At 50.4% G+C, this 24,553-nt stretch overlaps 2 protein-coding genes across 2 annotated transcripts; both read right to left on the bottom strand.

Annotated features, from left to right (window-relative positions):
* Positions 1-449: 449 nt before the first annotated feature.
* c28h19orf53 (chromosome 28 C19orf53 homolog) lies at positions 450-6,537 on the bottom strand. The gene is made up of 3 exons (XM_078531465.1): positions 6,391-6,537; positions 4,466-4,521; positions 450-714 (listed from the first exon to the last, which is right to left on the bottom strand). The coding sequence occupies exons 1-3, from the start codon at positions 6,488-6,490 to the stop codon at positions 592-594; spliced, it is 279 nt and encodes a 92-aa protein (XP_078387591.1). The 5' UTR covers positions 6,491-6,537; the 3' UTR covers positions 450-591.
* A 2,928-nt stretch (positions 6,538-9,465) lies between these two features.
* On the bottom strand, positions 9,466-23,255 carry mri1 (methylthioribose-1-phosphate isomerase 1). Its single transcript, XM_078531463.1, has 6 exons — positions 23,007-23,255; positions 16,632-16,867; positions 14,678-14,847; positions 13,952-14,128; positions 12,738-12,962; positions 9,466-11,634 (listed from the first exon to the last, which is right to left on the bottom strand). The coding sequence occupies exons 1-6, from the start codon at positions 23,136-23,138 to the stop codon at positions 11,507-11,509; spliced, it is 1,068 nt and encodes a 355-aa protein (XP_078387589.1). The 5' UTR covers positions 23,139-23,255; the 3' UTR covers positions 9,466-11,506.
* Between the last annotated feature and the right edge of the window lie 1,298 nt (positions 23,256-24,553).

The raw sequence follows: 24,553 nt of genomic DNA, 5'->3' as shown, positions 1-24,553 counted from the left end.
TGGTGCAGCAGTGAAATTAGAGGCAGTACTCAGGAACACGGATTGCTGAAAGCAAGGCCACGAGCTGGGCGAATGGTGCGAGTGCGGAGGGTGGGAGATAGGACGAAGGCTGGAGGAAGTCACAAAGATGCGGAGGAGTGAGGTCATGGGTGGATTTTTGATGGGGATGGACAGGCACCAGACCTCAGCGCGAGCTGAACTGTTGTGAGCGGGCCTTGACGGGGAGGGTAGAGGTCGATAGGGCCAGAGGGCGCGGTGTTGCATTAACATCAAGTCTGGAGGTGTGCAAAGTGAGAATGAGGGCAATGAGGTAATGAATTCAGAGCGTCAAATGAGCTGCACACTGCCACATTAGAAGGTAAGTCACCTGAAGCGCGATTTTTCTTGCAGCTTGCTAATAGCTATGCACAAAAATAAGCACCTTGGCAACACTGAATACTCAATGTCAAAAACAACCTCTTTTTTTAATAGATTAAAGAGAATGCTTCTAGGGGAGAAGAGTATGACAGAAGTCTCTTTTCAGAAGCTTTGACTGCACTGTAGTCCTCCTCTGCAATATCTGCATGGATTATGCAGACCTGTAAACGTCCACTATTTGTTCACCTTGCATTTCTTCTGTGGTGCTTTGACAATATTCAGTTTCTTAGGCATGTTGGAGCTGGCTTTCATCGTGACATCGTGTTCAATCTTGTTCCTTATCGCAACTTCCAGGTTCTGCGGAACAAGTTTAAAAACAAGGCAGTCAAACACCTTGGCAGGGTTGCACCCGCTCGCACCTTAACACATGCAGAGCTCCAAGCGCTGCTCAAGAGAAAGGAGTTTCCCTCCATAACACCTCTTCAACCACAGGCAATGTGCACTAAAGGCTAAAGACTACCAGAGGTTGGCAACACAAGGACTGATGAGCTGGCTGTGCGTTGTTCAAACACACTCCTCGGTGGGTTTCAGGTGGGTGGGTAAAGTGAAAGATTATCACAGACACCCGGCCACCCCAAGCGAGAAATTAATTGAAAGGTAACAAACTTGACTAGATTTTTCAACAAGATATGGTCAACGTCCCTGATCATCAGGAGCACAATGAAGCAGCTGCCTGTGTTGTAGAGGGAGTTAGTGTCCACAAGCTCCCATCACCAGCTCAGCTTCCTTTTTGAGATGGTCCTGTCAGAGGTCGTTCACTTCTGCAAAATAGGGAGCCTTGCACGTATACAGCGTTTTGCACGATCACAGGACCTCTCAAAGCGCTTTCACAGCCAATGAAGTTCTTTTTAGGAAACGTAATCGTTGTTGGAATGTAGGAAACGCACAAGGACTGAAGGAGTCAAAAAGAGGCATTTGGGTCATTTTCTTTTCTAATCTCTGTGTGAACAGGATACAAATGACTGAGCCCTGGTAGCAGCCTGGGGGGGGGTTGCGTTGTGTCGAAAGATAACTACAAAAAGTAAGGTGACCGGGAACTGTTTGAGACATATGCTACAAAGATCGATCTAATGTCTAAAGGGCAGGAATCTCACTCTGCAGTGTCTGCCCCGGCAAGCCATTTGTGCTGCTCACTACCTACCTCTGCAGGTCGAATCGCAGCACTGCAGTGGAGCATATTCTATCTTAAAACTCGGAGTTTAAGGCCATTGTCGAACAGGAACACACAGTGAATCTGCAGCAATGGTGTACCGAGGAAGCCCTCTGACGTGGCAGCCTCGTGCCTTTCTAAGGTTGAGAAGCGGAACAGTTTACCTCTCCTTTCTAATAGAGATGCACGAGATTATGACAGGTTTGTATAAGGTAGACGAGGAAAACTGTTCCCATTAGCTAATGGTACAAGGACTAGGCGACACAGCTTTAACATTTTTGCTCGGTTGGGGGGGGTGTGTGTGGAGAGAGCTTTTAGCTTTTTTTTTTAAATGCAGTGAGTGGTAATGACCCGAACTCGCTGCCCACGAAAGTGGTGGAAGCGGAGATAGTCAATGATTTGAAAAGGAATTTGGATGGGCACTTGAGGGAAATAAACCTGCAGGGGGGCTACAGAGAGCGCGAGGGGTGGGGGGTGGGGGAGAGTGAGACTTTGGATTGCTCTGCGGGGGAGCTGGCATGGACTCGATAGGCCGAATGGCCTTCTGCTGTGCTGCCATCAATACCCTGCCAGCGGCGCTCAGTGAAAGGGCAAACAGGCTCCTGCCCTTCTCTGCACGAATCTTCAGCTCAAGGTCTTCAGCGCGAGGAACCTAACCTAACAAGACTTCAACCCAGATGTCACTCAGAGGCTTAAAACCACAACTCTTTGACCAAACTCTGTCTCGAGTTTTCTGCCTGTGTTCGCTGGCTGTCCAGACCTTTCACAGTTATCAGCTCAGCGGGAAGCACTCCTGCCTTAGCATCTGACGGTTCTGCGTTCAAAGCCCACTCCAGAGGCTTGAACACAAAATTTAGGGGCTGACACTCCCAGTGCTGCGCTGGGGGAGTCAGGGAGAAACGTAGAAAAGTTACGGCACAAAAAAAAGGCCAGTCAGCCCACCGTGTCCGTGCCAGCCAAAGAGAGATGTGTTGTCTTTCAGATGAGGCATTAAAACCACCCAACCTCTCAGGTGGACATTAAATGTTCCTCAGCACTGCTCCGCAGAGCAGGGGAACTCTATCCAGGTGTCCAGGCTATGTTTCCTATGTTACAACAAGGACTGCAATTCAAAAGTACAAGGGAAACATCCTCTGTAAAGGATTTTTAAAGCATTTTTGGGCGTCTTGGAGTTGTGAAAGGCACTATATAAATGCAAGTCTTAAGAGTTCTTGAGTTTGTTAAGACAATGTAGTGCTCTGCACTCCAAAATATCGAAAAGTACCACAGGCAGAATACAGGGTCAGCTCCATCAGGGCTCACAGGTCACACTGACCAGACACTGACTTTGTGCTCACCGGGGTCAATGCTCTTCCAATACACAAGGAATCTGCATCAGTTTGAAAAGGGATACAGATAGGTTAAGTGAGTGGGCAAAAATATGGCAGCTGGAGCATAACATGGGGAAAATGGGAGGCTGTCCAGTTTGGCAGGAAGAATAGAAAAGCAGAGTGTTATTTAAAGGGAGAGAGACTGCAGAATGCTGTGGTACAGAGGGGTCTGGGTGTCCTTGAACACGAGTCAATAATGTTGGCATACAGGTACAGCGAGTGGTTAGGAAGGTAAATGGAACGTTGGCCTTTACTGCAAGGCAGATGGAATATAGAGGTAGGGAAGTCGTGCAAGAACAGGGCATCGGTAAGACCGCAGCAGGAGTACCGAGTACAGTTTTGGTCTCTTTACTTAAGGAGGTATATACTTGCATTGGAAGCAGTTCAGAGAAAGTTCACTTGGGTGATTGCTGGGATGATGGGGTTTGTCTTATGAGGAAAGGTTAGAAGAATGAGAGGTGATCTTATTAAAACATAAAAGATTCTGAGGGGGCTTGACAGGGTAGTTGCTGGTAGGATGTTTCCCCTTGCGGAGTAACCTAAAATGAGGGGGGCAAAGTTTTAAGCGGCTCCCATTTAAGGCAGAGATGAGGAGGAATTTCTTCTCTCAGAGGGTTGTTAGTCTTTGGAATTCTCTCCCCCAGAGAGCAGTGGAGGCTGGGTCATTGGATATATTCAAGGCTGCGTTAGACAGGTTTTTGAGAGACAAGGGAGTCAACGGTTATGGGGAGCAGACTGGAAAGTGGAGTTAAGGCCACAATCGGATCTGGCTGAGCAGGCTCGATGGGCCGAGTGGCCTTCTCCTGCTCCTATTTATGATCTTATGAACTCGAAAGTGTTCAGAAACGAGTGTTGACACTGATTCTAGGTAATGTGCGCCAAATCGACACTGTCACAATCAAGCTGAATCTGTGTTGCCTTGCTGAAAGGTGGGAAAAACTGTGTCTAGCCTTTGCTAGAAAACTGTTGAATTCCACCTATTCGCCATTATCTCTTGCCACAACCACACGAGAGTAAATGTGGGATAGAATTAAGGAGAAAAGACACCCATTCCACAAATAGGATACAGAACGAATTGACCCTATAAAACTCACCAATAGGATGTAAATGATTAAGAATTTAATGAATTCAACCTGACAACATATGATCTGTGGACTTGAATACAAAGCGCAGGGTGAATTCGATCTTTCATTTCTATTCTGTAAATTAAGGAGACCTGTATTTTGCAATTTATACACTGAAATGTTCATACTCCTTTTATTATTTTATACTTTACTTTTATTTTAATGATCGTCCATGACCATTATGAATTATGATTGCTCGTTATATTTGCAAGGTTATGCCGCCATGCTGATTTTTCAATAAACCAATTATCTATCTTAGATTGTTGCTTAGTCTCGGGGACAGAGACTGACAGTTGACCACCTTTCATGACAAATCTTCCCACTGCTCTCTGGGATCTCTCCCCACCCCAAAAAAGAACTAGCTCGAGAAATTCAAAAATACTTAGATGTTTCAAAAGGAATACCTTCTTCAGTTTCTGCTGTTGAACTACTTGAGTCTTTTTTGGAGCAATTATTCTCCCTAATGTGGGGGAAGAAACCATTATTAATCAAGAGAAATATCAGTTCAGTGGATCAGTTTTGTATGTGACATATTACATTCAGTTAAACCAAACATTTAGCACAGAGGATTTGGCTAATACAGGGATTTTACACATCTGCACTCCTGTTGCGAGCTCTTGTGGCGCAGTGGGTAGTGTTCCTGGTCTCTAAGCCAGTAGCTCCGGGTTTGAGTCCCACTCCAGAGCTTGCTGGCGAAGGAAGGTGCAGTCATAATGCAGCCAAACAGGTTGAGTATCAACTTGCAGATCTTTCCAACACACACGGCAGGTGGTAAGAGCGGGGGGGGAGATTCCTGGTCAGCCTCAACTTAGTGGCTGTACTCTGGCCTCACAGAGTCAGTCATGAATTCAAATTCCATTCCAGACACAAGTCCATGCTTCAGCTGAAGGAGTGCTGCATTTTTTAAACTTTCTTCGGATGTGGGCATTAATGGCTAAACCAGCATTTATTACCCATCCCTACTTGCCCCTGAGAAGGTGGTGGTGAGCTCCTTCTTGAATGGCTGCAGTCCATGTGGTGTTGGTACACCCACAGTGCTGTTAGGGAGAGAGTTCCAGGATTTTGACCCAGCGACAGTGAAGGAACGGCGATATATTTCCAAATCAGGATGGTGAGTGGCTTGGAGGGGAACTTGCAGGTGGTGGTGTTCCCATCTATCTGCTGCCCTTGTCCTTCTAAATGGTAATGGTCGTGGGTTTAGAAGGTGCTAAGGAACCTTGGCAAGTGCAGTCTTTTAGATGAGATGTCAAACTGAGGCCCTGTTCTCCTACTCAGGCTGATATAAAACATACCACACGAAGGGAGAGATCCACCCAGAGTCCTGGTCAACATTCATCCTTCTGCTCTTAGTTGTGTCAACATCACAGGTATTCTGTCAACATTTATATGGGTAGCACTAGCTAAACGAAGCATGACTTGCTCAGAATGCAGTCCTGATAATGGAAACTTCAACCGACATCACGAAAAAGAGTCATACGGACTCGAAACGTTAATTCTGTTTCTCGCTACACAGATGCTGCCAGACCTGCTGAGTTTTTCCAGCATTTTTCTGTTTTTATTTCAGGTTTCCAGCATCTGCAGTATTTTGTTTTTATTTTAGTCACTAAAAACAGTGATTATTACTTTCATCACTGTTTATGGGGCTGTGTGTGCAAGCTGGCTGCCTGACCAGTAAGGAGGACATTTCAAAAGTACCGTGCTGGCTGCCAAGTGCTTCGAGATTTCTCCAGGCCACGGGAAATTCAAATTCTTGCCTTCACGAGGAATTTGTTTTGTGGGAGAGAATCACAGGCTGCTCAGGATCGATTCCCGATGCGTGTTCCTGACAGCTGCAGAGGGTCTCTTCACTCAAGGAGGGGTCACTCTGAGCCACTCCAGGATTAACAGTGGGGGATTGGGATGGGACAGGTGCAACTTGAAGGCGAGAAAACAAAAAAACCTACAAATCCCATGGAAAGTTTAATTTGTTCAGGTGGTTACACAAAATTATCCAAATTGCAGAGCCTTCAAACTCATTGCTAATTGTTCCTTGTGTGACTGTCTCCCTCCTCAGTCAGGCAGTAATCAGCTTCCTCAAACAACAATGAGCTGTTTCAATTGGAATTATTTCCCCCAAATCACCAAGAGCAGAATGGAATGTGTCAAGGTTCTGCTCTGGGTTTGACCCTTGACCCCTGACCCGGTGACCCCCCCACCTCCTCTGCCCCTGCAGGGCGGCTTCCGGAAACCCCGCGGCTTCACCGAGACCGAGCCTCCCCGCCAGCCAGCCGGCCGCCGCCGCCCGTGAGGAACTAACCCCGTCTCCCCCTCTCGCCTTCCCCCTCCTCACCTCCCTTCCTGGGCCCCCTGCAGCCTCCACCCCGGCTCTGCTTCTGAGACTTCTTCCCCCGCGGCGGCGCCGCCGCCAGTTTGAAACGGCCCTGCGCCATTGTTAGCGTGGCATTCTGGGATAGTGAGGGGCAGGGGAGAGAGGCATTGTGGGACATGGAGGGGCATTATGGGATAGTGAGGGGCTGTAAGGAAGGGCGTTATGGGATAGCGAGGGGCGGGGGAACGGGGCATTGTGGGATAGGGAGGGGAATTATGGGATACTGAGGTACCGTGGAGAAGGGCATTATGGGATATGGAGGGGCATTGTGGGATAGATAGGGGCAGTATGGGATAGTGAGGGGCTGGAGAGAGGTGCATTGTGGGATAGAGGGGCAGGGGAGAGGGGCATGATGGGATAGATAGGGGCATTGTGGGTCAGAGTGGCAATGGAATGGGGAATTGTGGGATAATATGGGGCAATAAGAAGGACATTGTGGGATAGAGGGGGGGGGGGGGGTGCAATGGACATTCCTTTAATTGAGTAATTGACAAGGAATGGGGTGGAGAGGATATACTGAGTACGAGGGCAAAAATATAACTCAAGTGGTTTTAGGTGCCCTCTTCTGGACTGTATGATCCCAAAGCACGAAACACCTCACACTGAAAATAAAAGCCTGTTCCTCAACCCTTGTTTCCAATTCCCTCCACAACCCTCCCAGATTCCTGCCCTTCCCCAATCCTGGCCTCTTCAGCATCTCTGATCATTATCACACAACCATTGGTGGCCCTGCCTTTCAGCTGCCTGTGCGACTCTTAAGTACCAGAATTCTCTCCCTAAACCAACCTGGCTCTTGCCAAAGACAAAAGCAAAAAACTGCGGATGCTGGAAATCCAAAACAAAAACAGAAACAGAAATACCTGGAAAAACTCGGCAGGTCTGGCAGCATCGGCGGAGGAGAGCACAGTTGACGTTTCGAGTCCTCATGACCCTTCAGTTCTGTTGAAGGGTCATGAGGACTCGAAACATCAACTGTGCTCTCCTCCGCCGATGCTGCCAGGCCTTCTGAGTTTTTCCAGGTATTTCTGTTTCTGGCTCTTGCCAACGTACACTGACTGCCATTCGGTACTGATATGTTGAGAGTGGTCCAGTAACCAACCCACTCTTAGTGTCAGCCTTGGCTCTGTGTGGGTTCAAGACTCCAGAGACTTGAGCACAAGATCTCTCGCTCTCACTGCAGTACTGAGGGAGTGCTGCACTGTTGGAGGCACTGTCTTTCTGATGAGACCTTAAACCAAGCATATGTAAAAGATCTTTTTTTTTCCAATATCCCACCTATTTCCATTATTTTTAAATATATTTGCATCCATTGTTTTATCTCTGCCTTTTAGCCTATTTCGATTCCTTCCCCCACCCCACCCCACCCCCATTAGGGCTATCTGTACCTTGCTTGTCCTGCTTTCTACCCTTAATTAGCACATTCCTTAGATAATATCACCACCTTCAACACCTCTTTCTCCTTTTGTCTGTGACATCTTTCAGTTATCTCCACCCATCACTGGCCCTCTATCCAGCTCTACCTGTCCCACCCTCCTTAAACCAGCTTATATTTCACCTCTTTTCTATTTTTACTTAGTTCTGTTGAAGAGTCATACGGACTCGAAACGTTAACTGTGCTCCTCTCCGCAGATGCTGCCAGACCTGCTGAGTTTTTCCAGGTATTTTTATTTTTGTTTTGGATTTCCAGCATCCGCAGTTTTTTGCTTTTATATATATGTAAAAGATCCCTCTATTTGGAATATGAGCAGGGGAGTTTTCCTTTGTATCCTGGCCAATATTTATCACTCAACTGGCTTCACTAAATGGATAACCTCGTTATTATTGTATTTATGTTCGTGGGACCTTGCTGTGCACAATTTGGCTGCTGTATTTCCTGCTCTCCAGAAGTACGTCATTGGCTGTAAAGAGCTCTGGGATGCCCTAAGATTGTGAATGTTGCTATGGAAGTTCTTTCCCTTTCTGCACAATCTAATTATTTGTAAAAGTTGGAAAAAAAGTGTGGCATTTTTCCTTTAGCATAGTGCCTATCAGCTATTTACAGGACTACTATCATTTACGTAAAGAGCTGCAGCTTAGGATATCAGTCAATAAGCCCCACATTCAAAGCAATGATTTATTCCAGGGAAGCCCTGACTCACCATTTAAGAGCATACCATGGAGCCCTTCCAGTCACACATAAACTATTAAACTGCAGATATTTTACGTGTTTAATACTGACAGATTTTGGTGTTGTGACTTACCAATAAGGACCAGTGCACAACTCATTTCTCCTTTTCAAAATTCAAACAGCAAAGGAGAAGGTAGAAACACAGCTGGCTCAGGGGCCAACGATTCTGCTCCTACATCTGCTTCAGTTGCAACAGATTCAGAGACTAATATCTGCATTCCGCCAACATTTACATGGGTGGTGTTGTAAGGTGCTGGGTGTCATTTGGTAAGTCTTACTGAGGTATTCGTAGTCTTGGGTAGTTCAACAGTATTTATTAACTACTAGAAACTACATACATAGGTACAGTAAAGGTCCAAGCTAGCTGTCTCCATGCTTGCTTCTACACACGGCTCTGTCCAACACTACACTGACCTGGAGGTGCAGGTCATGTGTTCTCTTACATCACTGTGTGGGCGGTACTGTACTCAGTCCCACATTAACCCTTTATGCGCCAGATCCTTATACTACAGGTAGCACCAGCTAAACCTGCTGAGTTGATAGTCCTGATAATTAAACTGGAAATAACCTAAAGATGGGCCTTGAAGATTTCAGGTGATGGGGCTGTGACTATTTCCTCTGGCAGCTTGTGTGGCATAGTCCCTGGGAAGAAAGATGATTGAAACTGTCTTGGGCACAGGTGGATCTTGGTAATTCGCGTGGGTGGCCACCTCGTGTTTTGTCACTGCCGGAGGGCACCAGGCACATGTTTCTGTCAATTCCCGCCAGCCCATTCCATATTTCTTTTAAAATTTGTTCATGGGATGTGGGCGTCGCTGGCTAGGCCAGCATTTAGTGCCCATCCCTAATTGCCCTTGTTCAGAGGGCAGTTAAGAGTCAACCACATTGCTGTGGGTCTGGAGTTACATGTCGGGAAGGATGGCAGATTTCCTTCCTTAAAGGGCATTAGTGAACCCAGGTGGGTTTTTATGATAATCGATACGATTGGTCAACATTAAACTTTTAATTCCAGATTTTTATTGAATTCAGATTCCACCATCTGCATTACCCTGGCTCTCTGGTTTACCAGGCCACAGGCAATATCACCACGCCACTGTCTCAGTCTATTTTACTCCCTCCTTTGCCGTAGAGGTTCCCATTCCAAATCTTGGATCAAGATCCTGGATAGCTTTTCATAATCATGAAATAGGAGGCCATTCAGCCCCTCAAGCCTGTTCAGCCATTCAATTAAATCTGTATCTTAAGCTTCCTCTACCCACCTTGGCTCTATAACCTTTTATACTTTTACTTAATGAAAACCTATCAATCCCTTGTTTTGAAATTTTCAATTGAGCCCACACTCCATCCAGCTTTTTTTTTTGGCATGGCAGGGTGCAGGGGTAAAGAGTTCCAGATTTCCACTACCCTCTGTATGAAGAACTGCTTCTCAAATTCACCAGTGGTTGGCCTGGCTCTAATCTTATGGTTCTGTCCCCTTGGTATAGACGCTCCGACATAAGCCTCCTAAATCTGTAAACACACAGGCGGCCATTCAGCCCCTCAAATTCCTAGAGCAATCCAGTCAGTCCCATTCCCCCGCTCTATCCATGTAGCCCCTGCGAGTTGATTTCCCTCAATTGCCCATCCAATTTCCTTTTGAAATCATTTGACTGTGTCCGTTACCACCACCCTCATAGGCAGAGTGTTCCAGGTCACTACCACTCACAGCGTCCTTTCTCCCTTACCCACCCGCCTCCCCATTGCTCTAGCCCAAAACCTGAGTCCCCCTTATCCTTGTACTATCAGCCAATAAGGAGCAGCTTTTTTTAGTCTACCTTATCTAAACCTGTCATAATCTTGGACACCTCTATCAAATCTCCCCTCAGGGAGCATTTCCAACCTAACCTTGTAGCTAAACTCCCTCATCCCTGGAGCCATTCAAAGAGCCAGTGCAGACTCGATGGGCCGAATGACCTCCTCCTGCACTGTAAAGATCCTGTGATTCAATGGCTAACTGGCCACAATCTCCCATAATTATTCATTAGCAAACCCATCAAATTTGACTCTCCTTATTCCATGGGTTGTCTCTCCGGGATTAAAACATTCCGGAACAGATCGGAATGCAGGGCCAACTATAGACCTTAGGCCTTAATTAGCTCCATGAGTATCACATCCAAAACGTTTCACCAACGTACATATATATATATATATCAGCCATCAATATGAGATGGTCACCGAGAAATCCAATAGGGAATGCAGAAGAAACTACTTCTTTACCCAAAGAGTGGTGAGGATGTGGAACTCGCTACCACAGGGGAGAGTGAATAGTATAGATCCATTTAGGAGGAAGCTAGACAACCATAGGGAGGGAGAAGGGAATAGGAGGGTTACGGTGATAGATTTAGATGAGGAAAGATGGGTGGAGGCTCGAGTGGAGGATAAAGGCTGACACGGCCTGGTTGGGCTGAATGGCCTCTTTCTGTGCCCTATATTCGGTGTAAAACTGTGGAATTGAGCAGAAACATTGATTCATGCAAGACGATGCCAAATCCATTTTATTTAAATGCAACAGTCCAGGTGAAGGGCCAGAGTCCTGCTTGTAGGACAGCAATGATTGATGGACAAATAAATAACCGGAGAGATCACTCGAGGTAAATCTCGAGGTCGTGGTCAGGTGCGGGTGGCTGGTGTGGAAGATTCTAGAAAGCAGGGAATATGGATGGAATTCTCTGCTTTTGAAATAAAAGAAAGACGGAGTAAAGAGCAGGGATTGATGTCGGTTTCAAGTGCAGGGAAAAATATGCAAGGCCTTTGGATCTTGTACAGAATTGAAACACAAAAAAAAAGGAAAGTTTGGAGATACAAGATGGAAAGAAAGGTGCAAAGAGGAAGCATGTTGTCAGCAAATGTAGTTTTGAGTTCTGGTTTGGGTTAGGAGGTTTTATCAATCAGCACTTTCCCAAGCTCCTGAGGATCATGCACTCCGAGTTCTGTGATGATTCCCGCTGTGATAAGGCTGTGAGGAGTGATGTCGAATGCGGGATTCCACACGTTTATACCTGCAAGACAGAAGTTAAACCCTTCTGCGTTATAGTGGCTTTTATTTTATACCATGCCCACCCTTTTGCCTTGCCCGAGGTCTATCACTCTCGCGCATTGCGAGTCACAGTGTCAGCCTTGACTCAGCTGGTAGCAGTCTGGCCTCAGACAGGAGGCCGAGAGTTCAAATCCCATCAGAGATTTGAAGCACATACCAAGGTGGACACCTCAGTGCAGTGCCGAAGGAATGCTGCACTGTCAGAAGTACAGTCTTTTTCGATGAGGCATTAACCATGTCTGCGACGTGGGGTGGAAGTAAAAGACTCCATGGCACTATGCAAAAAAGGAGCAGGGGAACTTTCCCTGCCCAAAATTTATCTAACCTGCAAAACTAGAAGAGACTATTGGGTCATTGTTGCATTGCTGTTGTGGGAGCTTGCTGTGCACAAATTGGCTGCCACGCTACCTACATTACAACAGTGTCTACACTTCAATAATACTTAATTGTCTGTAAAGTGCTTTGGGACATGCTGAGGTTGCGCAAGCTATGATAAATGCAAATATATTCTCTCTCCTGGGGCAACCACAGCAGTACAGCTTTGTGGCCGGATGTCCTTGGAGACGGAGCACGGGGTGTCTGCTGACACTGTTGAGGTATTGTGTGCCTGGTGGGCACCGCAGGGACTGGGGTGCTTTAAAGACCCCTTTGACCACATTTTGATTTAATGTTGGTAAGTTTGTTTTAGATTTTGTCCTTGTTTTTGCAGTTTCCCTTTAAGGGGCTGCTTTTTACTTTATCCCCAATTTTGTTAACTTAAGTTTAATTGGTTGTGACCCGGAAGAGTTACAACAGTGCAGCACCCCTTCATTTCTGCGCTGCAGTGTCTGCGCTGCAGTGGTCTGCGCTGCAGTGTCTGCCTAGACAAAGTGCTCAAATCTCTGGTGAGTCTTGAATCCACAGCTGAGGAAACCATCAATTAATTTTTTTTTTTTTACTAGTCTTCATTGATGGGGTGTGGGCGCCACTAGCAAGGCCAGCATTTATCGCTCATCCCTATACAACTTAGTGGCTGGCTGGGCCATTTTCTTGCCCGAGAACACACAACCCCCAACCCCCGCTCACCTGGTGCTGCAATGCGGAGTCCGTTAATGTCCGTCAGCTCCTCTGCCGGCCTCTCCTCGATGGCGATCTGCTCCCCGCTTTCCAGGGTAAAGTCACACGATGTACTCGGGGCTGCCACATAGAAAGGGATGCCGTGGTGATGGGCCGCAATGGCCAGCTGGTAGGTCCCGATCTTATTGGCCGTGTCTCCGTTGGCCACGATGCGGTCCGCTCCCACCACAACCGCTGCACACCAAAGGGGAATGAGTTAGGCCAAGCCGGCAGCTCAGAACGACACCAGCGCCAAGCTGCCCATCAGACCCTTGCACATACAGGTGGCAAGTTTAAACTGGGCTGCTGGTCAGGGAAACAGGTAGGTCAGGGTGGAGTGTGTACCCGCCCAATTTTACTCCCAGATGGAGTCAATATCAGACCCTGTGTAAACCCAGCGTCCCACACCATCCGGTCAGTTTTACACCAGGTTAAATTTGCAAGCCCACCTTAACACCACCCCACCCCCCCTGCCAAACCCCCACTCCCCTGCCACCCCCCACTCCCCTGCCACCCCCAGCCAACCCACCCCTCACCCCCTGCCAACCTCTCATCCCCACTCCACCTGCCACCCCCTCACCCCCACTCCACCTGCCACCCCCCTGCCAACCCAGCCCCCACCCCCACTCCACCTGCCACCCCCCCTGCCAACCCAGCCCCCTGCCACCCCCCACCACCCAATTATCTGAACACACTGCACAGCACCTTTGTATCTGAATCGAGTGGTTTAGCTTCTCCCTCACACAAGCCGCTTGGCAGCCGAACAACGGTCAAGATGATTGCACCAAGTTCAGCTGAGACTTGATTTTTTTTTCTAAGCGGAGCTGATGATTCTGAACCGCTTGGGGTGGGGGTGGGGGTGGTGGTGGGGGTGGCAGAATAAGCACCCGGCTAAACGTCAAGAGAAAAACACTTCAGTTGGGATTCCCGGAAGGGCGCAGGGGATATCAACTAAAAAGTGGGTAACCCGGAGAGTCTATTTTCTTTTCAAACCGGTTACATCACCAAACTGTTCCTAACCACCATCCGGAGGCCAGAATCCACCAGGGAGGCGAGAGGGAGGGGAAAGGTCACCGCGAGGCCCGGCAGCTTAACGCTGGTGCCAGCTGCATGGCGTCTTCTGCCAAGGCGATTCCTCCCCCCTGCCGGCTGGCCGGGAGGTTGCGCGCAGTTTGAAAGGTTACCTGATATCCCCTTCTCCTTCATCGCCACGGACACCGTGCTGTCAGCGATGAGGGTGGCGGGGATTTTCTCGTGCACCAGCTCATAGGCAGTGAGCCTCGCCCCCTGGTTGTACGGCCGGGTCTCCGTGCAGTAAACGTGTTCCAGGCGACCCATGGACCACAGTGATCGTATCACACCTGAGGGCAGCGAGAAATGAACAAAAAGTCACGGGAGAAAAAAATAACTTGCATTCGTATAGCGACTTCCACATCCCAACTTGCCTTACGTTGGCAGACCAAATTTGGCATCAAGCCACAGAAGGAGATATTAGGACTTGGGCAGGTTTCAAGCAGCATCTCAAAGCAGATGAGGTGGGGCGGGGAGGCGGAGAGGTTTAAGCGAGGGGATTCCAGAGCTTAGGGACATTAGCAGAGGGCAGAAAAATGGAGTTGAAGTGGGTGTGTTTAATGAATGGCGGACCAGGCTGCAGGGACCCTACCCCTGCTTCTGTTTTTTTTTAGGGATCTAGTGAGTTGAAGGCAGAGTCATCAATCGACAGGAGTGAAATCAAGGGATGCGCAGGGGCCAGAGTTGCTGGTGTGCAGAAATCTCGGGAGGTTACTGGGCCGGGAAGATAGGGAGGGATGAGACACAGAAGAGAAATTTGAGACGACAGCGGCAGAGAGAAAACAAAAGGCCCACCTCCAATTGGCAGTGAGGAGTTCACAAATTAACGTGGCCCTTACCCAAAGCCGTTCCATATCCTGCAGTTGCAAAGGAGCCAGTGTTACAATGCGTGAGGATTATTACTTTGTCTGTTTTTGCCCTGGAGAGAATATGTTTGGCACCATGGTTTCCAATACTCTTGTTGTCGCGAATGTCCTTCTCCAGCATGCCCTCGATTCTGGAAATCAGGCTTTGGTGGTGGGGGGAGGTGCAGGGGAAGAAAAAGCTTTGATCAGGATTAGCTGCTGAATAAAGTCAACAAATGTAATTCTTCCACCCAGACTCCCGACCCAGACTGACGGGATGAGATTCATCTAGTAACGACGTTAAGTGACAGAGGCCTAACCGGTTAGTCTGGTTTCTTTCCTCCCCCCAAAAAATTTTTAGCTTGAGGAAGGAATGTTGGCCAGGCCAACAGGAGAACTCCCTGCTCTTTTTTGAATAGTGTAGACATTTCATGTCCGCCTGAACATGCCGACAATAACAACTTGTATTCACACAGTAAAATGTCTGACGGCACTTCACAGGAAGGTTATCAAACAAGGTTCGAGACCAAGTCACACAACAAGATATTACCTTAGCGGATGAAGAAGTAGGTTTTAAGGAGTGTCTTAAAGTAGGAGAGAGATGTAGAGAGTTGGAGAGGATTCGGGGAAAGAATTCCAGTGCTTAGAGTCTAGGTGATCTGGACAATCTATATTAATGATTTAGACGAAGAGAAAGAGAGTAATGTATCAAAGTTTGCTGATGATACAAAACTAAGTGGGAAGGTGAGCTGTGAGGAGGACACAGAGAGGCTTCAAAGAGATAGCGACAGGTTAGGTGAGCAGGCAACATTGTGGATTACAATGTCGGGAAGTGCCAAGTTATTCACTTTGGTTGGAGGAATAGAAAAGCAGAATATTTTTTAAAAGGTGAGAAACTTGTAAGTGTGGATGTTCAAAGAGACTTGGGTGTGCTGGCACTAGGAACACAAAAAGTTAGTATACAGGTACAGCAAGCAATTAGGAAGGCAAATGGCATGTTGGCCTCTATTGCAAGGGGATTGGGGTACAAGAATAATTAAGTCTTGCTACAGTTGTACAGGGTTTTGGTGAGACCACATCTGGAGCACTGTGTGCAGTTCTGGTCTTTCCACATTTAAGAAAAGATACATTTGCATAGGAGGTGAAACAGCAAAGGTTCACTAAACTGGTCCCTGGAGTGAGGGAGTTATCCTGTGATGAGAGGCTGAGTAAATTGGGTCTATATTCTCTGGAGTTTAGTAGAATGAGAGGTGATCTCATTGACACCTACAAAATTCTGCGGGGCCTTGATAGGATGGACGCTGAGAGATTGTTTCGCTGGTCGGGGAATCTAAAACTCGGGGGCACTGTCTCAGGATAAGGGGATCATTTAGGACTGAGATTAGGAGAAATTAGTTCACTCAAAGGGTTGTGAATCTTCGGAATTCTCTGCCCCAGAGGATTGTGGATGCTCCCATCATTGAATACATTTAAGGCTGGGATAGACAGGTTTATGGTCTCTCAGGGAATAATGGGAAATGGGGAGCGGGCAGGAGAGTGGAGTTGAAGCCCAGGATCAGCCACGATCGTATTGATAGGCGGAACAGGCTCAATGGGCCAAACTCCTGCCACTGGACAGGGCACACATGAATGGATAAAGAGATAGGGAGGGGCGAAGCCATTGAAGGACCCGGAAAGAAGACAAGAACTTAACCTCACGTCACATTATCACCTTTGATCACACAGGACACCGCCAGTCACAAAGGTACAAATCTCAGTCGTCGCCAGGTCCCAGAGTGGAGCTGGAACACAGCATGATGAACGTTTGAACTAAAATTCCCACTACAAAACCACCTCACTCCACAATAGCAGGAGAGGCATCACCCAAACTGGCCCTGGGGACGGCTGCCACAGGGAATTAAACGGAACCCGGGGGGAGGTAAATAATTCATCTGCGGCCTTCACTCACTTTTCCTTGAAGCTCTCAGCAGTGGAGTCCGGCTGTTTGACCTCACCCGTCACAAAGTCAGACAGTTCCCTCGCCGCACGCGCCATATTGACTGCCGTGGGCCTGGAGGTCACGAGGTAGTCCAGTGACTCCAGGGCAAAGGTCGCCAACTCCTCCTTGTCGCCCTCCTTCCTCCGATGGAGCTCCACAGCAAGACTCAGGCACCCGACAATGGCGATCGCAGGGGCCCCTCTGACCTGCCAGGGCAAAACACGGGGTTAGGGGCAACACCTTCACTACAAGATCCTTCACGAACCCAGGCTGCAGGGGGATGGGACCCAGAGGCACTGCCAAAAATGGAGAGTTACGGAGCAGGGACAGGGGGTGGGGGGTGCTTGGAGATGCAAGGGTTCAGGGAAAGTGGGACCGGGGGCTGAAGGCTTTCCATTGACACTGGGCTGGAGGGAGGGGAGGTGCAGAGTAGGTCAGAGATTGAACAGCAGATAGTTCAGGTACAGGTATAGAGCTGGAGGTTACAGAGCTAGGTACCAGCGAGTCTGAAGACAAGTAGGGTTTTAAAAACAGTGTTGAAGGGCAGTAAGTAGCAGACAAAAGGCAGAATTTTAACTCCATTTCCCCCCTCTATATTCACCCAGTCGCGCTCTCTCTCTACCCCTCCGCACCCGCTCCCTCTCTATCCCTCCGCACCCGCTCCCTCTCTACCCTTCCGCACCCGCTCACGTTCCCTCTCTACCCCTCGGCACCCGCTCCCTCTCTACCCCTCGGCACCCGCTCCCTCTCTACCCCTCGGCACCCGCTCCCTCTCTACCCCTCGGCACCCGCTCCCTCTCTATCCCTCCGCACCTGCTCACGCTCCCTCTCTACCCCTCCGCACCCGCTCCCTCTCTACCCCTCCGCACCCGCTCCCTCTCTACCCCTCCGCACCCGCTCCCTCTCTACCCCTCCGCACCCGCTCCCTCTCTATCCCTCCGCACCCGCTCCCTCTCTACCCCTCGGCACCCACTCCCTCTCTATCCCTCCGCACCTGCTCACGCTCCCTCTCTACCCCTCCGCACCCGCTCCCTCTCTACCCCTCCGCACCTGCTCATGCTCCCTCTCTACCCCTCCGCACCCGCTCACGCTCCCTCTCTACCCCTCCGCACCCGCTCCATCTCTATCCCTCCGCACCCGCTCACGCTCCCTCTCTACCCCTCCGCACCCGCTCCCTCTCTACCCCTCCGCACCTGCTCACGCTCCCTCTCTACCCCTCCGCACCCACTCCCTCTCTACCCCTCCGCACCCGCTCACGCTCCCTCTCTATCCCTCTGCACCCGCTCCCTCTCTATCCCTCCGCACCCGCTCACGCTCCCTCTCTACCCCTCCGCACCCGCTCCCTCTCTATCCCTCCGCACCTGCTCATGCTCCCTCTCTACCCCTCCGCACCCGCTCCCTCTCTACCCCTCCGCACCTGCTCACGCTCCCTCTTTACCCCTCCGCTCATGATCCCTCTCTACCCCTCCGCACCCGCTCACGCTCCCTCTCTACCCCTCCGCACCCGCTCCCTCTCTACCCCTCCGCTCACGCTCCCTCTCTATCCCTCCGCACCCGCTCACGCTCCCTCTCTACCCCTCCGCACCCGCTCCCTCTCTATCCCTCCGCACCTGCTCACGCTCCCTCTCTATCCCTCCGCACCCGCTCCCTCTCTATCCCTCCGCACCTGCTCACGCTCCCTCTCTACCCCTCCGCACCCGCTCATGCTCCCTCTACCCCTCTCCACCCAGTCACACTCTCTCTCTACCCAGTCACGCTTTCTCTGTCTCTGTACCTAGTCATGTTCTCTCTCTATCCTTCCGCACCCACTCACACTCTCTCTCCCTCTCCCTCTGTACTCACTCACGCTCTCTCTATCCCTCTACACCCACTCACGCTCTCTCTTTGTCTCTCTGTACCCACACTCTCTCTCTCTCTGTACCCAGCCACACTCTCTCTCTCTCTCTCTCTGTACCCAGCCACACTCTCTCTTTCTCTCTCTCTCTCTGTACCCAGCCACACTCACTCTCTCTCTGTACCCACACACACTCTCTCTCTCTCTCTCTGTACCCACACACACTCTCTCTCTCTCTCTGTACCCACACACACTCTCTCTCTCTCTGTACCCAGCCACACTCTCTCTCTCTCTGTACCCAGCCACACTCTCTCTCTCTCTCTGTACCCACACACACTCTCTCTCTCTCTCTGTACCCACACACACTCTCTCTCTCTCTCTCTATACCCAGCCACACTCTCTCTCTCTGTACCCAGCCACACTCTCTCTCTCTCTGTACCCAGCCACACTCTCTCTCTCTGTACCCAGCCACTCTCTCTCTCTCTGTACCCAGCCACTCTCTCTCTCTCTGTACCCAGCCACACTCTCTCTCTCTCTCTCTCTGTACCCAGCCACACTCTCTCTCTCTCTCTCTGTACCCAGCCACACTCTCTCTCTCTGTACCCAGCCACACTCTCTCTCTCTGTACCCAGCCACACTCTCTCTCTCTGTACCCAGCCACACTCTCTCTCTCTGTACCCAGCCACACTCTCTCTCTCTGTACCCAGCCACACTCTCTCTCTCCGTACCCAGCCACACTCTCTCTCTCTGTACCCAGCCACACTCTCTCTCTCTCTGTACCCAGCCACACTCTCTCTCTCTCTGTACCCAGCCACACTCTCTCTCTGTACCCACACACTCTCTCTCTCTCTGTACCCAGCCACACTCTGTCTCTCTGTACCCAGCCACTCTCTCTCTCTCTGTACCCAGCCACTCTCTCTCTCTCTCTCTGTACCCAGCCACACTCTCTCTCTCTGTACCCAGCCACACTCTCTCTCTCTCTGTACCCAGCCACACTCTCTCTCTCTGTACCCAGCCACACTCTCTCTCTCTCTGTACCCAGCCACCCTCTCTCTCTCTGTACCCACACACTCTCTCTCTCTCTGTACCCAGCCACACTCTCTCTCTCTCTCTCTCTCTGTACCCAGCCACACTCTCTCTCTCTGTACCCACACACTCTCTCTCTCTCTCTGTACCCAGCCACACTCTCTCTCTCTCTGTACCCACACACACTCTCTCTCTCTCTGTACCCAGCCACACTCTCTCTCTCTCTGTACCCAGCCACACTCTCTCTCTCTGTACCCAGCCACACTCTCTCTCTCTCTGTACCCAGCCACACTCTCTCTCTCTCTGTACCCAGCCACACTCTCTCTCTCTGTACCCAGCCACACTCTCTCTCTCTCCCTCTGTACCCACACACTCTCTCTCTCTCTGTACCCAGCCACACACTCTCTCTCTCTGTACCCAGCCACACTCTCTCTCTCTCTGTACCCAGCCACACTCTCTCTCTCTCTCTGTACCCAGCCACACTCTCTCTCTCTCTGTACCCAGCCACACTCTCTCTCTCTCTGTACCCACACTCTCCTCTCTCTGTACCCAGCCACACTCTCTCTCTCTCTCTGTACCCAGCCACACTCTCTCTCTCTCTGTACCCACACACACTCTCTCTCTCTGTACCCACACACACTCTCTCTCTCTGTACCCACACACACTCTCTCTCTCTGTACCCACACACACTCTCTCTCTCTGTACCCAGCCACTCTCTCTCTCTCTGTACCCAGCCACACTCTCTCTCTCTCTCTGTACCCAGCCACACTCTCTCTCTCTGTACCCAGCCACACTCTCTCTCTCTCTGTACCCAGCCACACTCTCTCTCTCTGTACCCACACACTCTCTCTCTCTCTGTACCCAGCCACACTCTCTCTCTCTCTCTCTGTACCCAGCCACACTCTCTCTCTCTCTCTCTCTGTACCCAGCCACACTCTCTCTCTCTGTACCCACACACTCTCCCTCTCTCTGTACCCACACACTCTCTCTCTCTCTGTACCCACACACTCTCTCTCTCTCTGTACCCACACACACTCTCTCTCTCTCTGTACCCAGCCACACTCTCTCTCTGTACCCAGCCACACTCTCTCTCTCTGTACCCAGCCACACTCTCTCTCTCTCTGTACCCAGCCACACTCTCTCTCTCTGTACCCACACACTCTCTCTCTCTCCCTCTGTACCCACACACTCTCTCTCTCTCTGTACCCAGCCACACTCTCTCTCTCTCTGTACCCACACACTCTCTCTCTCTCTGTACCCACACACTCTCTCTCTCTCTCTGTACCCACACACTCTCTCTCTCTCTGTACCCACACACACTCTCTCTCTCTCTGTACCCAGCCACACTCTCTCTCTGTACCCAGCCACACTCTCTCTCTCTGTACCCAGCCACACTCTCTCTCTCTCTGTACCCAGCCACACTCTCTCTCTCTGTACCCACACACTCTCTCTCTCTCCCTCTGTACCCACACACTCTCTCTCTCTCTGTACCCAGCCACACTCTCTCTCTCTCTGTACCCACACACTCTCTCTCTCTCCCTCTGTACCCACACACTCTCTCTCTCTCTGTACCCAGCCACACTCTCTCTCTCTCTGTACCCAGCCACACTCTCTCTCTCTCTGTACCCAGCCACACTCTCTCTCTCTCTGTACCCAGCCACACTCTCTCTCTCTCTGTACCCAGCCACACTCTCTCTCTCTCTGTACCCAGCCACACTCTCTCTCTCTCTGTACCCAGCCACACTCTCTCTCTCTGTACCCAGCCACACTCTCTCTCTCTCTCTGTACCCACACTCTCTCTCTCTCTGTACCCAGCCACACTCTCTCTCTCTCTGTACCCACACACTCTCTCTCTCTCTGTACCCAGCCACACTCTCTCTCTCTCTGTACCCACACACACTCTCTCTCTCTGTACCCACACACACTCTCTCTCTCTCTGTACCCAGCCACACTCTCTCTCTTTCTGTACCCAGCCACACTCTCTCTCTCTCTGTACCCACACACACTCTCTCTCTCTCTCTGTACCCAGCCACACTCTCTCTCTCTCTGTACCCAGCCACACTCTCTCTCTCTGTACCCACACACACTCTCTCTCTCTGTACCCAGCCACACTCTCTCTCTCTCTCTGTACCCAGCCACACTCTCTCTCTCTGTACCCACACACTCTCTCTCTCTCTGTACCCACACACACTCTCTCTCTCTCTGTACCCAGCCACACACTCTCTCTCTCTGTACCCACACACTCTCTCTCTGTACCCAGCCACACTCTCTCTCTCTGTACCCACACACTCTCTCTCTGTACCCAGCCACACTCTCTCTCTCTCTGTACCCACACACTCTCTCTCTCTCTGTACCCACACACACTCTCTCTCTCTGTACCCAGCCACACTCTCTCTCTCTCTGTACCCAGCCACTCTCTCTCTCTCCCTCTGTGCCCACACACACTCTCTCTCTCTGTACCCACACTCACTCTCTCTCTCTGTACCCAGCCACACTCTGTCTCTCTCTGTACCCAGCCACACTCTGTCTCTCTCTGTACCCAGCCACACTCTCTCTCTCTGTACCCAGCCACACTCTCTCTCTCTGTACCCACACACACTCTCTCTCTCTCTGTACCCAGCCACACTCTCTCTCTCTCTGTACCCAGCCACACTCTCTCTCTCTCTGTACCCACACACTCTCTCTCTCTGTACCCAGCCACTCTCTCTCTCTCTGTACCCACACACACTCTCTCTCTCTGTACCCAGCCACACTCTCTCTCTCTCTGTACCCACACACTCTCTCTCTCTCTGTACCCACACACACTCTCTCTCTCTCTCTGTGCCCACACACTCTCTCTCTCTGTACCCACACACTCTCTCTCTCTCTGTACCCAGCCACACTCTCTCTCTCTCTCTGTACCCACACACACTCTCTCTCTCTCTCTGTGCCCACACACTCTCTCTCTCTGTACCCACACACTCTCTCTCTCTGTACCCAGCCACTCTCTCTCTCTCTGTACCCACACACACTCTCTCTCTCTGTACCCAGCCACACTCTCTCTCTCTCTGTACCCACACACTCTCTCTCTCTCTCTGTACCCACACACACTCTCTCTCTCTCTCTGTGCCCACACACTCTCTCTCTCTGTACCCACACACTCTCTCTCTCTCTGTACCCAGCCACACTCTCTCTCTCTCTCTGTACCCACACACACTCTCTCTCTCTCTCTGTGCCCACACACTCTCTCTCTCTGTACCCACACACTCTCTCTCTCTCTGTACCCAGCCACACTCTCTCTCTCTCTCTGTACCCACACACACTCTCTCTCTCTCTGTACCCACACACACTCTCTCTCTCTCTGTACCCAGCCACACTCTCTCTCTCTGTACCCAGCCACACACTCTCTCTCTCCCTCTATACCCAGCCACACTCTCTCTCTCTCTCCCTCTGTGCTCTGTATGAATTGTAAAGGCCCCGGGACGCTGGATGTGTCTGACCCTCACCTTCATGTCCCGGATAGCCCGCCAGCCGGCCCGCACCCCGCCGATCTCCTCATACTCGCTCCGCTCCGGCAGCAGCAGCTGGTTGAGGATCTGCAGCCGGCCCCTGCGGTACCGGACCGCTTCCAGGCTCATAGTCCCGGGGCCGGGGCGCTGGGTCCGGGTCCGGGTCCGGGCTGCGCTGCGCTGGGTCCGGGAGCAGCACCTCACCCCGGCCACATGGGCTGTACCGGCTGCGGGGCCACGGGCGCCGCTCCTGCTCCTAGCGGGGGTTTTACGGGATTTTGCGGGGTTTTACGGGATTTTGCGGGGGTTTTACGGTATTTTGCGAGGGTTTTACGGGATTTTGCGGGGTTTTACGGGATTTTGCGGGGGTTTTACGGGATTTTGCGGGGTTTTACGGTATTTTGCGGGGTTTTACGGGGTTTTGCAGGGTTTTATGGGATTTTGCGGGGTTTTACGGTATTTTGCGGGGTTTTACGGGATTTTGCGGGGTTTTACGGGATTTTGCGGGGTTTTACGGGATTTTTCGGGGGTTTTGCGGGGTTTTACGGGATTTTGCGGGGGTTTTACGGGATTTTGCGGGGATTTTACGGATTTTACGGGATGTATCGCCCCTTTGACACAATGTTGCAAACTGTGGCTACAATTGTTGCAATTCCAATCTCCCTATTCCCGCTTCAACCCTCCGCTCGTCCCTTCGCATTAGTTACTCGCCAACAGGAGCTTTTACAAAGGATTTCCCCCAACAAACACATTTCACATGGTTTAGGCATTTTAGTGACAGGTCATTTAGAAACTATCATGTGAATTGTATCCATTGTGGATGAATTAAGGGGTCATTTAATCTTGTGGCCCTGTCTCAGAATGGCATTCGGCCCATCGTGTCCCCACCGGCTCTCCCAATGAGCAATTTACCTAGCGCCTATCCCCTCCCTTCTCCCCCTAACCCCTGCACATTCTTCCTTTGCAGGTAACAGTCTAATTTCCCTCTTGAAAGCCTGGATTGAACCTGCCCCCGCCACACTCTCAGGCAGCGCGTTCCAGGCCTTAACCCCCTCGCTGCCTTAAAACATTCTTCCTCATGTTGCCCTTTCTTCTTTTGCCAGTTACTTTCAATCTGTGCCCCCTCGTTCCCAATCCTCTCACGACTGGGAACAGTTTCTCCCCATCCACTCTGTCCAGACCCCTCATGATTTTGAACACCTCCATCAAATCTCCTCCCAGCCTTCTCTTCGCCAAGGAAAACAGCCCTAACCTCTCCAGTTCCTCACCCCTGGAGCCATTCTCACGAATAGTCCGTGTTTCACATTGGTCAGACTGGAGCTTGGGGTGTGATGTTCCTTTAAGCTCTGGAATTCTCACCTTGAATCTCTCCTTGGTCACCTGTACTCACATCTCCCTAGGTGGCTTCTGTCACCGTTTAGTCTGCTTATGCTCCTGTGAAGTACCCGGGGACATTTTGATATGCTAAAGGTACTTATTATATAACTGTTTCTAACCTGGCCTGTCCCTTTAAGGGCACCGAGGCATTCTCCCACCTGGGACAT

The sequence above is a fragment of the Cetorhinus maximus genome, chromosome 28 (genome assembly GCF_964194155.1).
Source record: "Cetorhinus maximus chromosome 28, sCetMax3.hap1.1, whole genome shotgun sequence".
In the NCBI taxonomy this organism is placed as follows: Eukaryota; Metazoa; Chordata; class Chondrichthyes; order Lamniformes; family Cetorhinidae; genus Cetorhinus; species Cetorhinus maximus.
This window is presented reverse-complemented; position numbering and strand designations above follow the sequence as displayed.

What these genes read in the sequence shown, in the direction of transcription:
- c28h19orf53 (XM_078531465.1), bottom strand. Translation starts at nt 6,490, where the DNA reads ATGGCGCAGGGCCGTTTCAAACTGGCGGCGGCGCCGCCGCGGGGGAAG. An exon ending in CAGGGGGCCCAGGAAGGGAG is followed by an intron (nt 4,522 to 6,390) that starts GTGAGGAGGGGG and finishes CCCCCACATTAG; the next exon opens with GGAGAATAATTGCTCCAAAA. An exon ending in AACAGCAGAAACTGAAGAAG is followed by an intron (nt 715 to 4,465) that starts GTATTCCTTTTG and finishes CTTGTTCCGCAG; the next exon opens with AACCTGGAAGTTGCGATAAG.
- mri1 (XM_078531463.1), bottom strand. Translation starts at nt 23,138, where the DNA reads ATGAGCCTGGAAGCGGTCCGGTACCGCAGGGGCCGGCTGCAGATCCTC. An exon ending in AGGATATGGAACGGCTTTGG is followed by an intron (nt 14,129 to 14,677) that starts GTAAGGGCCACG and finishes CGCTGCCCTCAG; the next exon opens with GTGTGATACGATCACTGTGG. An exon ending in ACTCCGCATTGCAGCACCAG is followed by an intron (nt 11,635 to 12,737) that starts GTGAGCGGGGGT and finishes TCTGTCTTGCAG; the next exon opens with GTATAAACGTGTGGAATCCC.